At 36.2% G+C, this 13,055-nt stretch overlaps 1 protein-coding gene across 4 annotated transcripts in view; it reads right to left on the bottom strand.

Moving 5' to 3' along the window:
- Positions 1–13,055, bottom strand: part of ARHGAP18 (Rho GTPase activating protein 18) — a 125,049-nt gene that overhangs the window by 29,719 nt on the left and 82,275 nt on the right. For all 4 annotated transcript variants that reach the window (XM_059941241.1, XM_059941242.1, XM_059941239.1 and 1 more), the window contains exons 6-7: positions 6,421–6,586; positions 4,177–4,268 (exon numbers count right to left, since the gene is read on the bottom strand). In XM_059941241.1, coding sequence (XP_059797224.1) covers positions 4,177–4,268; positions 6,421–6,586 — 258 coding nt within the window. The remainder of the gene's footprint in view (positions 1–4,176; positions 4,269–6,420; positions 6,587–13,055) is intronic.

Genomic DNA, 13,055 nt, shown 5'->3' with positions numbered 1-13,055 from the left:
ACAGTGACATGTAAACTGGATTTCACGAAGTTTTGAATGCTATTGCACTACCACTACCCATCCTTTAAGCCAATGCATCCCAACACTTTAGTCGTAATTTAGAAAAAGTTGGGTCCTTTGGAAGAAAAGTGTATAATTTCACACAACAGCTGTGCTATCCCAAACAGACACTGACCCACGTTCATTGTTTCAAAGCAACTAAGACCATGCATTTCTTCTGCTTTTTCAGAAACACACGTTCTGCAATCAAATAAATCTTATGAAATTCTAGTATTTGCCTATTTACATCCCTTTTTTAGTTTGTTCAAAGAAAGAATTATTTATGAATGAAGGAAAAAACTGCTTGCAAATATTCCTTTTTAGGCTTTAAGCTTTTGGTGGTACACTTAAATTAAAAAAACAGTTCTTATATAGGGCTTCTAAATCATAGCCGATGCCTGATGAATACATACAGATCTCTCTATCTCCAGAACCCCATTAAAATAACAAAGGTTGTTTGTTTGTTTGTTTTAAAATAAAGCAGAAACACACAAGAAGAGGCAAATGGAGAAACTACAATGACATAACACTGGACGCCAGGAAGATAATAAAAGAAGTGGTCAGTTTCTTGGCAGACTTCCAACTGGAACGTGCATTCCCTGGGCAGTACACAAAGGCTTTTTAGGGGGCACTCTGCTATTTTAAAGAAATCAATTTCTTTGTCCTCAGTTTAAATATAGCATTTCCTAGCATCATATAGGTTTTCCTTCCTATCACCCATTCCCCTCCTTTCACAATTGCCTTCTTCAGAAAGACAAACCTACTCTTCACTCAGCCCCAAACTTACTATAATACTCTCTGCATAGTCTAAGGCATAAAATCTTCCAGAGTGCCAAAATAATGTAAAATTTTAATTTTTTTTTTTTTTTTTTTTCAGGAAAACCTCCTTTAATGATTTACCAAGGCTCTTCCAGCACGTAGGCACTGGAAGACAGGGCAATTTTTCTTTAATGACCCCACCTCTTCTATCCCTGGATTATGGCCAAAGAATGCACTGATCTTGAGGGAGTCAGGTAAGAATAAAGCAAAGGGTAGTCTCAAAATTCTCCCAAAGATTTATTATTAACTGAAAAAAGAAGCATCTTTGACCAAAGCAGTACATGATTTTAAAATATTCAATTGGAATGATTTCTAAGACATTTTTCAAGTTACACTGGATAAAAACCCACAGCAAAAATCTTTACATAAATTATTTTAGATTAAATGAGCATTATTTAATAAAGTATTTAAAACCAAATTTATCAAAAAATACAAAGCAACATTTATTCAGTGTACATGTAATTTTTGTTTTATTTCATCTTATAAAATGTTCTATTAACAAAAAATAAAATTGTATGCTAGCTAGTAGCTGGACCAAATTAGTTTTTAGCAGTATATGAATTTTGCTTTTATTAAATACACAGGAAAATTTGATGATTTCTAAATAACTGAATGAGAGTAATTTCTGCATTCTTATATTTGAATTCTTTTTATTAGTCTCTAATGCTGAATACCAGCACTCAATAGATATATATATATATATATATACATTGTCTGAAGGAATGCCAGGTGTTTTCTCATATTTCTCACTTTGAAAATAACATATTTTTTGCTACCACATTATATTGCCATTGTTAAAATATAAATAATGCTTTACAGCTTTCCTTTTACTTTCAAGACTTAAAAATGGAGAATAATGATCTATATATTTTAATATAATGATCTATATATTTTAATCATGCTGCTTTTAGTAATTTATCTTATAAGATACACTGTAAAATTTATCAGTAATGTTCATAGGTTTTCCCCAAATAGATAATACATACTTATATGAATTTATGAACTAATGAATATGAAGTCAGACATTTTTGATACAAAGTATCTTTGATTTGGCTGATTAGTTTGATGGTGAAAATAGGATTTGCTAATTTGGCAGAATTTTGCCATAGATAAAAATTAAGAATATTTCTATTTCCCCAACCCTTTCTGAGAATATGGTTTAAACAATGTGCCTCTAAGTAGGGAAAAAAAGAAACAGATACAATTTACAGATATTAGATAAGCTTTGTTAAAGCCCTTTTGAGATATATTTCTCAATAACTGAGAAAATGTAATCCTCTAAAGAATGGTAATAAGAATTTTTGCAAATCAGTGGTTTCCAATTCTTTCCTTTCTACAAAATTAACGGAATACCTAATTGAGTTGTCAGCTGATAAATCAAAAAATATTTTTCATGATAGATCACTGATTCTTTTGCTTATAATTCAGAGGGAATGCCAACAGATAAGTGTTATCTAATAGAAAACTCTGTATGTTCCCTTTTATTTTTTATATGAACCAAAAACCTTTAAGGCTCTTATCCAATGACTTCAAACTGGTGGGCAGTCTGAGTCTCCAGAATGTTAAAGCAACCAAAAATGTAAAATAACTAACTAACTAAATAAATACGAAAACAATTTCAAGAGAAAATGATAAGGGGCTGGATGCAATCTTGGGCCTGATCAGGACGCAACACTGACTTCTGTTAAGACCAAAGCTTATTCTTCGCTGATGTGATAGTGAATCTGATGTGTCAACTTGGCTCGGCTACAGGGCCCGGTTGTCAAATACCAGGCAAACACCAGTCCAGATGTTGCTGTGAAGGTATTTTTAGATGTGATTAACATTTAATCAGTGGACTTTGAGTAAAGCAAACTACTTTCCATAACGTGGGTGGGCCTCACCCAGTCAGCTGAAGACTGTAAGAACACAGACTGAGGTTCCCCAAAGAAGAAGCAATTCTGCCTCAAGACTGTAACACAGAAACCCTGCAGGAGTCTCCAGCCTGCAGGTTCTGGACTCGACACTGAAACATTAACCCTTGCCCGTGTTTCCAGCCTGCTGGCCTGCTCTACATAATTCAGACTTGCCAGGTCCCACAACTACAGAACTCAATTCTTTAAGATAAATCTCTCTAGACAGACAGACAGACAGATAGATAGATAGATAGATAGAGATAAAATCTCCTATTGGTTCTGTTTCTCTGGAGAACCCAAATACACTTGGAAAGGATCCCACTGAGATCCCTGCTTTGTCCATGTGTATAAGTAACTCACACCTTTTACTGCCATTAAAAGAATTTGAATATATGGCCTACGTTTGTTAGCATCTCTCTGTTTTCACAGACACCGCTGACAACTATCCACACAGACACAGGTTCTGCAGGCAATGACTGGCAGAAGCCGGTGAGTAGAACAAGCTGTGTAGAACAAAGTCCATCAGGAGAAACACTGAGACACAGGTTTGGATGTAATGGTGAATATGAGGAATGAAGAAGTCAGAGCTTAGTAGGTAAGACAGTAAATGACTGGCTTGGAATAATGGAAGAATTAGTGCCAGGTAGATTGAGCTTGAGTATTGAATGAGTTTGTTGAGCCAAACAACTGTGAAAGTTCCCACTGCCATTCTTGCTACCCCAGAACTTTCAGGAACTGTGAGATGTCTGGGCTGTTGCAAAAATCCGCATCTTGGGTAGCCCATAACTGATTTGACCTACCTTCCTCATGGGCATTCTCTGTCTTTTATCAAATGTAATCTGTGTTTCTAAACAGTGATGGCTCAGAGGTTAGACTGAAGTTTTTATATTGTCATAGATAACTGTCTTATGAATAACTGAGTGTTGACTACACAAGTGAATTCATAGTTTAGCAATCATTTTCTAATTCTACTTTACGGTTTCTTTGCCTACTTTCGAAGTAGGCACTAGTAAATTAAATTGGACATCCTCATTGTAAATAGGAAAGCTTAGAAAATACATACAGGCGTGAAATATTCATGAGGATTCAATTCTCTAGAAATTTACCAGCAGTTCCCACTCCTATGTATTATAGAACTGAAATCTCAATTATACAAAGCCAGCTAATATAAGACAGAAAAATGATGCCAGGTAATCACAGTTACAAGTAATAACACTGAAACCATCACCATGAAATAAAAATTATAAGCCCTTGAAACAAATTTGTTTCCTGAATAGAAAAATCAAAGTATAAAATAAAAGAGCATATCAACTGGAAAACTATATTATAATAGTATGAATGCAAAAAGAAAAACAAAAACAAAAACAAAACACTATTAGCTCAAGTATGTTCTCTCTATGCTGACCCATTCAGGTCTACTTACTTTTTGAAATATCAAGGGTATTCGAGTTCCTGGTACTTTCTTCTGATCTTGTTCTAACAGTACTGTCAATGGAACACCAAAAAGGCCAGAATCTGCAACAGAAAAATAAAATTTCTTCACTTTCATCAACCTATAAAATATTAATGCAAAAATGTTAAGGCTTCAGATTCCTGATATTGTCACTCGATCCAACAGCTATTTATTGAGCACCTAAGTGAATGACTGAGTGACACTGTCTACCAATTAGGTGAACACAACCTAATGGGAAAATTCTGGCCCTGCCTTATAAAGCAATCTAGCAAGTAAAGACCACTAAACAAATGATTACAAATCATCACCAAAATAATTAGAAAAGTATAAACTGTTACATATGAGAAATAGAGTGCTGTGGGAATATGCAAAATATGCAAATAATTTACTAAATGTAATCAAATTAAAACTTCTGGCTTAAAACAAATATCACTCATCTCTGACATTCAATATTCTATTGAATACAATACAGAAAAATATAAATATTTGCTTTTTGAGAAATCAGCCAACATTATCAGCTTGTTCTACAAATGTTTTCCTTTAGAAAATATAGTAGATACTTGGTCTTTGTGAATTTAAATTTGTAGTTTTATATATTTGGGAATAACTCCAGAAGAAATGACAGGTAATAAGTTATAATTTTTCTAAATTAAAATCATATGCCTTCAGTCTGATGTGAGCATAGCTTCTCCCCAGAACCTCCTACCCCACGCCCATCACTGAGTGAATAGTTAGCTCAGAAGTGTAACACACATTATCAGGAGAGATATAAATCATTTGTGAACACGGAACGGGGGATTATCCTGTGATGTGAAAACAGACATTGGAAACTGTGACACTCAATAGAGATGACCTTCAGCAGAATGCTAGTAACCCAGTAAACAACTTTTAGTTTAGGAACTAAGAAAAGTGTGACCTTTAAGAATGTCAAAAGTCTACTTTTTAAGATAAATATCTTAGATAAAATACAAAAATATAAAAAAGATGGAAAGAAAATCTATTATATTAATAGTGATACTTTTAATGAGAATGGCTTAATATTTCTCTCTGCTAGGAGACAAGTCTAAAACATAAAATTAAAAGACCTCTTTAAGCCACTTTTAAAGTCTTGAACACTGAGTCACAACTATTTAAATTATATTTCTATTTTGTATCTGGAGAAGACTTTGTGATGAGCTTCTGAAAAAGCATCTGAAGTCTTCATTATCTATAATGGACTTGTGGAAAACCAGAACTGTTTGACTCAGAAATTCACCATCCCGAGCCTTAAGCTAAAATACTCACTCAAAGGAACAGAACACAGAATGAGGTCTTCTGGGGCCCAGCATGGGAGAGAGGACCTGAAGGGAAGGTACACTTCAATCCTACAGAGGAATTGCCTCTAAAACTTAAAGCAGGTGAATACTTGTCTTTGCTATCGTTACCATAGCAACTCAATAATCTCCATTCTTGGTTTCTCTGTAAGAGATACCTTTAAAGTTAAATGAGATGTCAGAGATTCCTAAACAGAAAAGCTTTGTCAATAGGAAATTATCTGGATTTTCAGACAAATAAAATCTTGGAAAAAACAGAAACTGAGGTGGTGTCTGTTCTCTATCATATTATAAAAAATAAAGTCTATTTACATAATGCGTAAAGCAAGCTGCTTACAAAGGAAAAAAGAACTACACATACCTGTGAGAAGCACAATTTAGCGATATTGTGTGCCACAGTCGCATTATTTTCTTAATAGAGGGAAGAATATTTTTTGCAGAATAGTTAAAAGTAGAATGCAAATGAACAAAGGGACAGACTACTAACTGCCTATGTATTTGCCATCAAATAAGTAAGCAAAAGTAATTGATCAGGATTAACCATCTTAAAGTCATTTTTCAAGATCCAGTTTTAGAAATAAGTAAGTGTATGTACCAGATGTTTTTAAATACAGTTTTCAAAGGAGAGAGCATTTGAGTTAAGAATCCTTGATTCAGAATTTCCTTCTATGATAATTAAATATTTGATTATGTCTTTATTTTCTATAATCAAGGAGACAGTGTATTTTTATCAAGTTACAAAAATTTTGAAGGGAATGTTTTAGAATCTGAACTTTAGATGTATTCATGTGTTGGTTTATTTTGTAGGCGTTTCCCACTCCCCAGAAGAATACTTCTAAAAAGCCAAGCTCATTCTTACTACTTTAGGAGTAAATCCAACTGTTTTTCATTTCAAAATTACCTTTTGTTTTGATTTTCACAGCTTTTAGTTGTTTCAGTTCAACACCCAATACATCATAGAGGGCGGTCAGCTCAATTAAGGCTAAATGGCAAACTTTCTTCATGTCCTGGGGCGCCAGGTCGCCAATCTTGGTGGTGCCTGTTTTGTCTTTTGGCAATCTGAAACTCTAATAAAATAAATACCATTAATATAGGAAGGATTTATAGTATCTAACCCCTTTTTTAATGAAACACAACAAAATTGTAACTATAGAAAGAAGTTATTCTCAGAGTGGTGACAATGAAATTGGCAGAATTTCTCCAGTCAGAATGAAGAACAATCCTGTTGTAATGATGATCCCAAAAGCAGGGAGTCAATATGTGAAGTCTGACAGACAAGGAACCAGATCATGTATTAGGAGTGTGAATACCACTGGCCAAGAGAACAAGAGACAATAAAAACCAAAGGAGAAAAAAAAAAACTCGAGTTAACTGACCTTCAAGAGCCAAGAAAGATTAGAAGTCAAGACAAACCACGAGGAGGAAGAGGGAGAGGAGGTGGGAGATGAGAAAGAGCAGGAGCAACCACTAGTGTGTGCCAGGTACCCTTTATATACATTACTATTCATTGTTATATACGTAATATATGGCATTATGTATACAATATTATATATGCAGATATATTATATATATAGTAATATTGTCATAAAAATCCAAATAAGGCAGGTACCGAAGAAGGGCTGTATAGCACTGGGGAGAGGGGGAGAGCAGAGGGGAAACTAAAAGCAGGACTTTAAAGCCAGGATGCCCACCGGTCATCTAGCTACTGCCTAGCTGTGTGTGACTTCTGGCAATTCTTTAATCATCCTTTCTGTAAAATGGGAGGAAGAAATGGGTAGGGGGCTGGGGGAGGGGGAGGAGAAAGGGAGAAGGGAAGGGGGAAATGGAAGGAGAAGGGGGAGGGGGAAAGAGGAAGGGGAGGGAAAGGCGAGAGGGTAAGAGGGGAAGGAAGGGGGGAGGGGGTGAGGGAGGGCCACCTAATTCAGAGGGCTGTTGTGAGGTTTAAATGCCTGGCACTTCCCAAACACTTTTATGTGGTTGCTGCTACTATTACTTTCACCACTGAATAAATAAACTGAGACTTAGATATACCACTATCACAGGCAAATAAGTGGTGTTTTTGTTGTTTTGTGCCTTTCTCAAATATTATCTACTACCTATTCAGCCTCTTTTAATTTTAAATATATAAGAAAAAAAACAAAATAAGAACATGAATTTCTCTAACGTATTTACTACAAATGACAGCCCCATTGTATTTACCAATTACTAAAACAATGATCATTCTCTAATAGTTTGATAAAAATCTTATTATGAAGGTTATATCTCTTGGGTTTGCCCTTGATTTCCTAATTTAATGGCCAAGGATATTCAACTGATTCCCTTTTATTCCCTTTACTTTGCTCATTTTTGTGCCATATCATTAACACTTCATAGTCTAAAAACTATTGCAAAAGACGTGCCCTAAAGTAGCAGTTCTCAAGGTGTGCTCCAGGGAGCCAGAGCCGTGCCCAACACTTTTTTCAAGGAGTCTAAGAGGTCAACACTATTTTAGTAATTAATACTAAGACATTATTTGCCTTTTTCACTCTCATTCTCTTATGATGTACAGTGGAGTTTTCCAGAGTTTTTACAAGACATGTTATTGCCAACAGACTGAACGCAGAAATAGATATGAGGGGCTTCCCTGGTGGCGCAGTGGTTGAGAGTCTGCCTGCCAATGCAGGCGACACGGGTTCGAGCCCTGGTCTGGGAAGATCCCACATGCCGCGGAGCAACTGGGCCCGTGAGCCACAACTACTGAGCCTGCGCGTCTGGAGCTTGTGCTCCGCAACAAGAGAGGCCGCGACAGTGAGAGGCCCGCGCACCGCGATGAAGAGTGGCCCCCGCTCGCCGCTGAAGAATTCTTACTGAATTATGTTTAATTCAAGTAAATTTATGTTTTATGGCAGAAACTGGAGAAAGCCCTCGCACAGAAACGAAGACCCAACACAGCCAAAAATAAATAAATAAATAAATAAATAAAGAAGCTTTCATTTAAAAAAAAAAAAAAAGTAGATATGAGAATCCAACTAACGTCAACTCAAGCCAGACATTAGAGAGTTGCTAAAATGAAAAACCATGGCACACTTCTTAATAATTTGTTTTAGAAAATATGCCTATCTTGCATAAAAATGTTATTTATGTTCACCATAATACTAATATATTTTAAATGGGTTAATAGTTTAAAATTTTTTCAATTTTAATTTCTAATATGGTAAATATCCATAGGTATAACTGACATAAAGAAAAGCTCTCCCCCCTCACATACACAGTATTTTTAATTATTTATCAAGAGAAACTTTTCCTTAGCCTACTTATTCATGTTTCATAGCTCAGGAACACAGGTCAGTGACCAACTTCCATGGAACTCAATCCAAAGAAATTCTTTACATTCCAAAATCACTTTGTACCAGCCTTCTTTGTCTCCTCAAAATCTTCCATGGGATCATAGCTTCCGTAGAAATCTGTGTATGCCTTCTTTCTTGGGTCAGCCAGAGCAAACACAGACAGCTGCAGTCCCCAGGGAGACAGCGAATGCTCCAACAGTATGAAATCACAGATTCTTGGCCAGAAGGCCATGCGTCTGAGGTTTCATCAGAGCACTGGAAGCTGTGGTAGTTATTCTCCTCAACACCAACATCCTTCCTGACTGATAAGACAAAAGCTTCTTGAGGTCCTCAATAATTTTTAAGAGCCTAAAGGGGTTATAGGACCAAAATGTTTGAGTGTCACTGTCCTAGAGCATTTCCTAAAACCTACAACTTCTGGCAGATGAGCAGCTAATTCCTTTCAAGCAAACTCAGCTCCAAGAGAGAATCTTCTATAGTTCTCCACAGAACCTCCTACAGAACCTTCTTTGGAATCTGCCATAGTCTCAAGAGAGTCCACTATAGGAGAAAAGAAATCCTTCTTAACGTTTTGTAATACATTTTTCCCTACGAGAATATTAAAAGAACTGCAGTAGATATCATTAATATGCAGCCAAAGTGAATTTCCAGCAAAATTTCCAGCATTAATGGTACAGTGCATAGGGGTTGAGAACGAGAACGTGCAGCCAGATATCACAGTTTTGACTTTTAACTATTACTGCAAGGTAAGACAAAAATACTACTCATCTTTGATAAATGGTTTGTCACTCCATTCTGCAAAAGTTCCAACAGGATAAAAATTATTACAGCATATTCTAGGTTGGGAAACTGAGGTTCCTTAAGAGACTAAAAATGCCCACGTAGCCAGTGATAGAAGAAGGCAAATTCAGACCTTCTAAATCCTAAATTCAGTGGCCATTCTGCTCTGCTCCATTTTCCCTGCCCCCCACAGCAGGCAGGGAGGAATCTAGGTTGATCAGTGTCGATGTAGGACTGTGAACCCCGCAAGGACAGGAGCCATGTCTTAATCACCTCTGTATCCCTGCTATACCACAGCCCCGACACACTGCGGGTGTTCTGTCCCAGTGTATTCAATGAATGAAGACACACACCAGACCGGGAGAAAAGCACAGAATCCAGCTCAGTGAGGTACAGGGTTACTGGCTTGATGCTCCCCCAACTTTCTGTGATTTGTACTGAGCTTTACTTTTGAAATCACACAAAACTCTTCCCATTTTTTTCTCGCCTGGTCCCAGAGTTCTGCTAATTGCTTTGTTTTCTGAAGGGCTGAACCAATCCCATTTACCAACCATTTATTAAGTTTAAAAAAGCCCTAAATGTTTCATTAAAATCAGTTGCTTTTGTTGTAATAAACCAAATACACGTAATATAATTATTTAAAGCATTACCCAAAGTAAATGTGTAAAGAAACCTGAAATATTATTAGTTCAAACATTGGATTTACCTAGCAATATGTCATGAGCTTTATTTATTTATTTATTTATTTAACATTGTGCTTAATGAAAGGAGTTAGTTCTTTATCCCAATGTTTAATTCATATCAGCAGCTTTAAATATTTATGAAGTTTCACGTCGTTTTTGTTGCGTTAATAGACTGGATGGTTCAGTTCGTTGGCTGAGAGAAGGCAATGCGACTTCAGCAAAAGAAAAGCTCTTCACCTTTTGAAAAATGTGCTTTAAAAAAGGAATGAAATAAAAGTTTTCAAAAAATATAAGGTCCTTGGCTCCCATGCATTACCATAAATTAATCAGGCAGCTCACCCAGGCTGCACCCCTCTTCTGTAGGCCTTGAGGTATGAGAGGCCCGTTAGACACTTGATCAGTAATGACGGACTTGACTTTTTTCACTCATCAAGTCACTCTAGCTTCAATTCAGAAAGCAAGAGAATCTCCTCTTACTTGGTCAATTTCCACAGATGACTTCTTGTCATCTGCTAGGAAATTCATTTCTTATCTAAGATTCTTCCATGTGTAAAAATGTGATTTTATTACAGTGTTTCAGTCATTGTCATCCTAGGGAATGAATACTTTTCTAGATAAATGAAGTTTTAGAAAACTTCAAATTTACAGTTTTTAAAATTTCTTTATTTTTTTAAATGGAGAACAAAAATTATAATTTAAACTTTTCATGACAATTTGGGATCATGATCCTATACACCTATTTTTGCATTGTGTACAAATGTGTGTCTGCCTTCGGTTTTCAGTCTCCTCACCCTATCCCGAACTAACATTTCTTTTACTGTCCTTCTGCTTCCTCCAGAGATGTTCCATTTTCTAACAAACTCCCAACTTGAGCCTCCATGCAAGTTTTTAGTCTTCAGTATGCACTGAGCTTTGTTACCAGACGACCAAAGTTGCCATAAAACATGAATTTACTTGAATTAAACATAATTCAGTAAGAATCCAAAAGACACTAAATAAAGACTTAAGAAAATATAGGCATGCATCTAGAATATAGGCTTCACCATAGTTATCATTTCAAAGCTATGATCTTAAAAATTGCTAAATAAAGCCTTACTGTTTTTAGTCTCCCAAGATAGGATAAAGGAGTGCTATTAAATTTCTATTCTACATGAAGGACTCAACAAACTAGAATCATATTTGTATAACATCCCAAGCTATCCTGAAGAAGTTGTCAGTAGCACCAATACAACACTTAAATTCACACCTAAATTAAATGCACATACACCTTGCGGGCACATGTCACCATGATCTTCCAGAAAAAACTCCAGCTTCAAAAGCTTAGTCACTGAAGCCAAGCCTTAGCATGCCATGTAATCTCTCTAACCTGTTTTTTTGTATGAAAAAGAATCATAATATCTACCTCATAGAGATCACCTGATAAATGAACGAAATAATTACAGAGCATACTTTCTAAGATATCATGGGTACACAAAACACAATAAGTAACAGCTAAATTTTCATCTTAACACACATTAAAGGTTATCAAACCTGATCTCCAAATTTAAGAGGAGAAATTTGAATCTGCTGTGAGAGATCATAAAGAATTAACAAAGATTGCTCAATGCCATAAGAAAAAGGAAGTGAATGTAAAATGAGGTCAACAGAGAACAATGTATTACATAAAGCCTATTGCTTATTTACAGAAGCAGGAGAGCATGGAGTAGAAATGGAATTTGAGGTTTTATCTGCTTAGACTCTCACCTCAGAGTGACAAATACAAATATTTACTTCACCAATCATGCTGATGACCTGTAGAAAGCTTACAGTACGTGCATGCCTTCTAGAAGACATACAAATAAATAAGTGGTTGTATAGATGAACTGAAGCATATATGCATAAATAAATACATGGAGGGGCTTCCCTGGTGGTGCAGTGGTTAAGAATCCGCCTGCCAATGCAAGGGACATGGGTTCAAGCCCTGGTCCGGGAAGATCCCACATGCCGCGGAGCAACTAAGCCCGTGCGCCACAACTACTGAGCCGGCGCGCCACAACTACTAAAGCCCGCACGCCTAGAGCCTGTGCTCCGCAACAAGAGAAGCCACCGCAATGAGAAGCCTGCACATCACAACGAAGAGTAGTCCCCGCTTGCCACAACTAGAGAAAGCCCACACACAGCAACAAAGACCCAACACAGCCAAAAATAAATAAATAAAAATTAAATTTAAAAAAAATTAAAACAAATAAATAAATACATGGATACATTGACAATAATTATCAAAAGCATGGCATCTTAACAGTTTAAAGAATGATTTTATAAATTTTATCTAATGTAAGTTCACAAACAGGAAAGCGCTAACAGTAAAGCTAGATACTGAGCTAGACCCCAAAGGATGGGATAAGGCTTCCTTGATAAACACAGAACAACAGAGGGGTAGAAATGGGAAGGTCATTTTAAGCTTGGGGCACAACGTGAATAAAATCTAGAAAGTAGGTGAGCAAAAATTAGTTTGTTAGAGAATAAAATGAGAGAGGAAGTTTTGTCTTTAAGTTTCTGAACTAAACTACTAGTTTATTCCACTGTTTGAATCAACAACTTAGAAGTCAACAAAGTCTTCATCTTGTTTAATTAGACTCTACCATCCTTCACTTAAAACCCCTTCCATCTGTTGAGATATAGAAGACCATCACTTTTAAAAGATACTTTTGCTAAGGATGGTCTGGAGCCTGGATCATCTCTTTAGGCCACATGATGCATGAATACTC

The sequence above is a fragment of the Balaenoptera ricei genome, chromosome 12 (assembly GCF_028023285.1).
Source record: "Balaenoptera ricei isolate mBalRic1 chromosome 12, mBalRic1.hap2, whole genome shotgun sequence".
Taxonomy (NCBI): Eukaryota; Metazoa; Chordata; class Mammalia; order Artiodactyla; family Balaenopteridae; genus Balaenoptera; species Balaenoptera ricei.
Note: the sequence above shows the minus strand (reverse complement) of the source record. Positions and strands in the feature narration are given on the sequence as shown.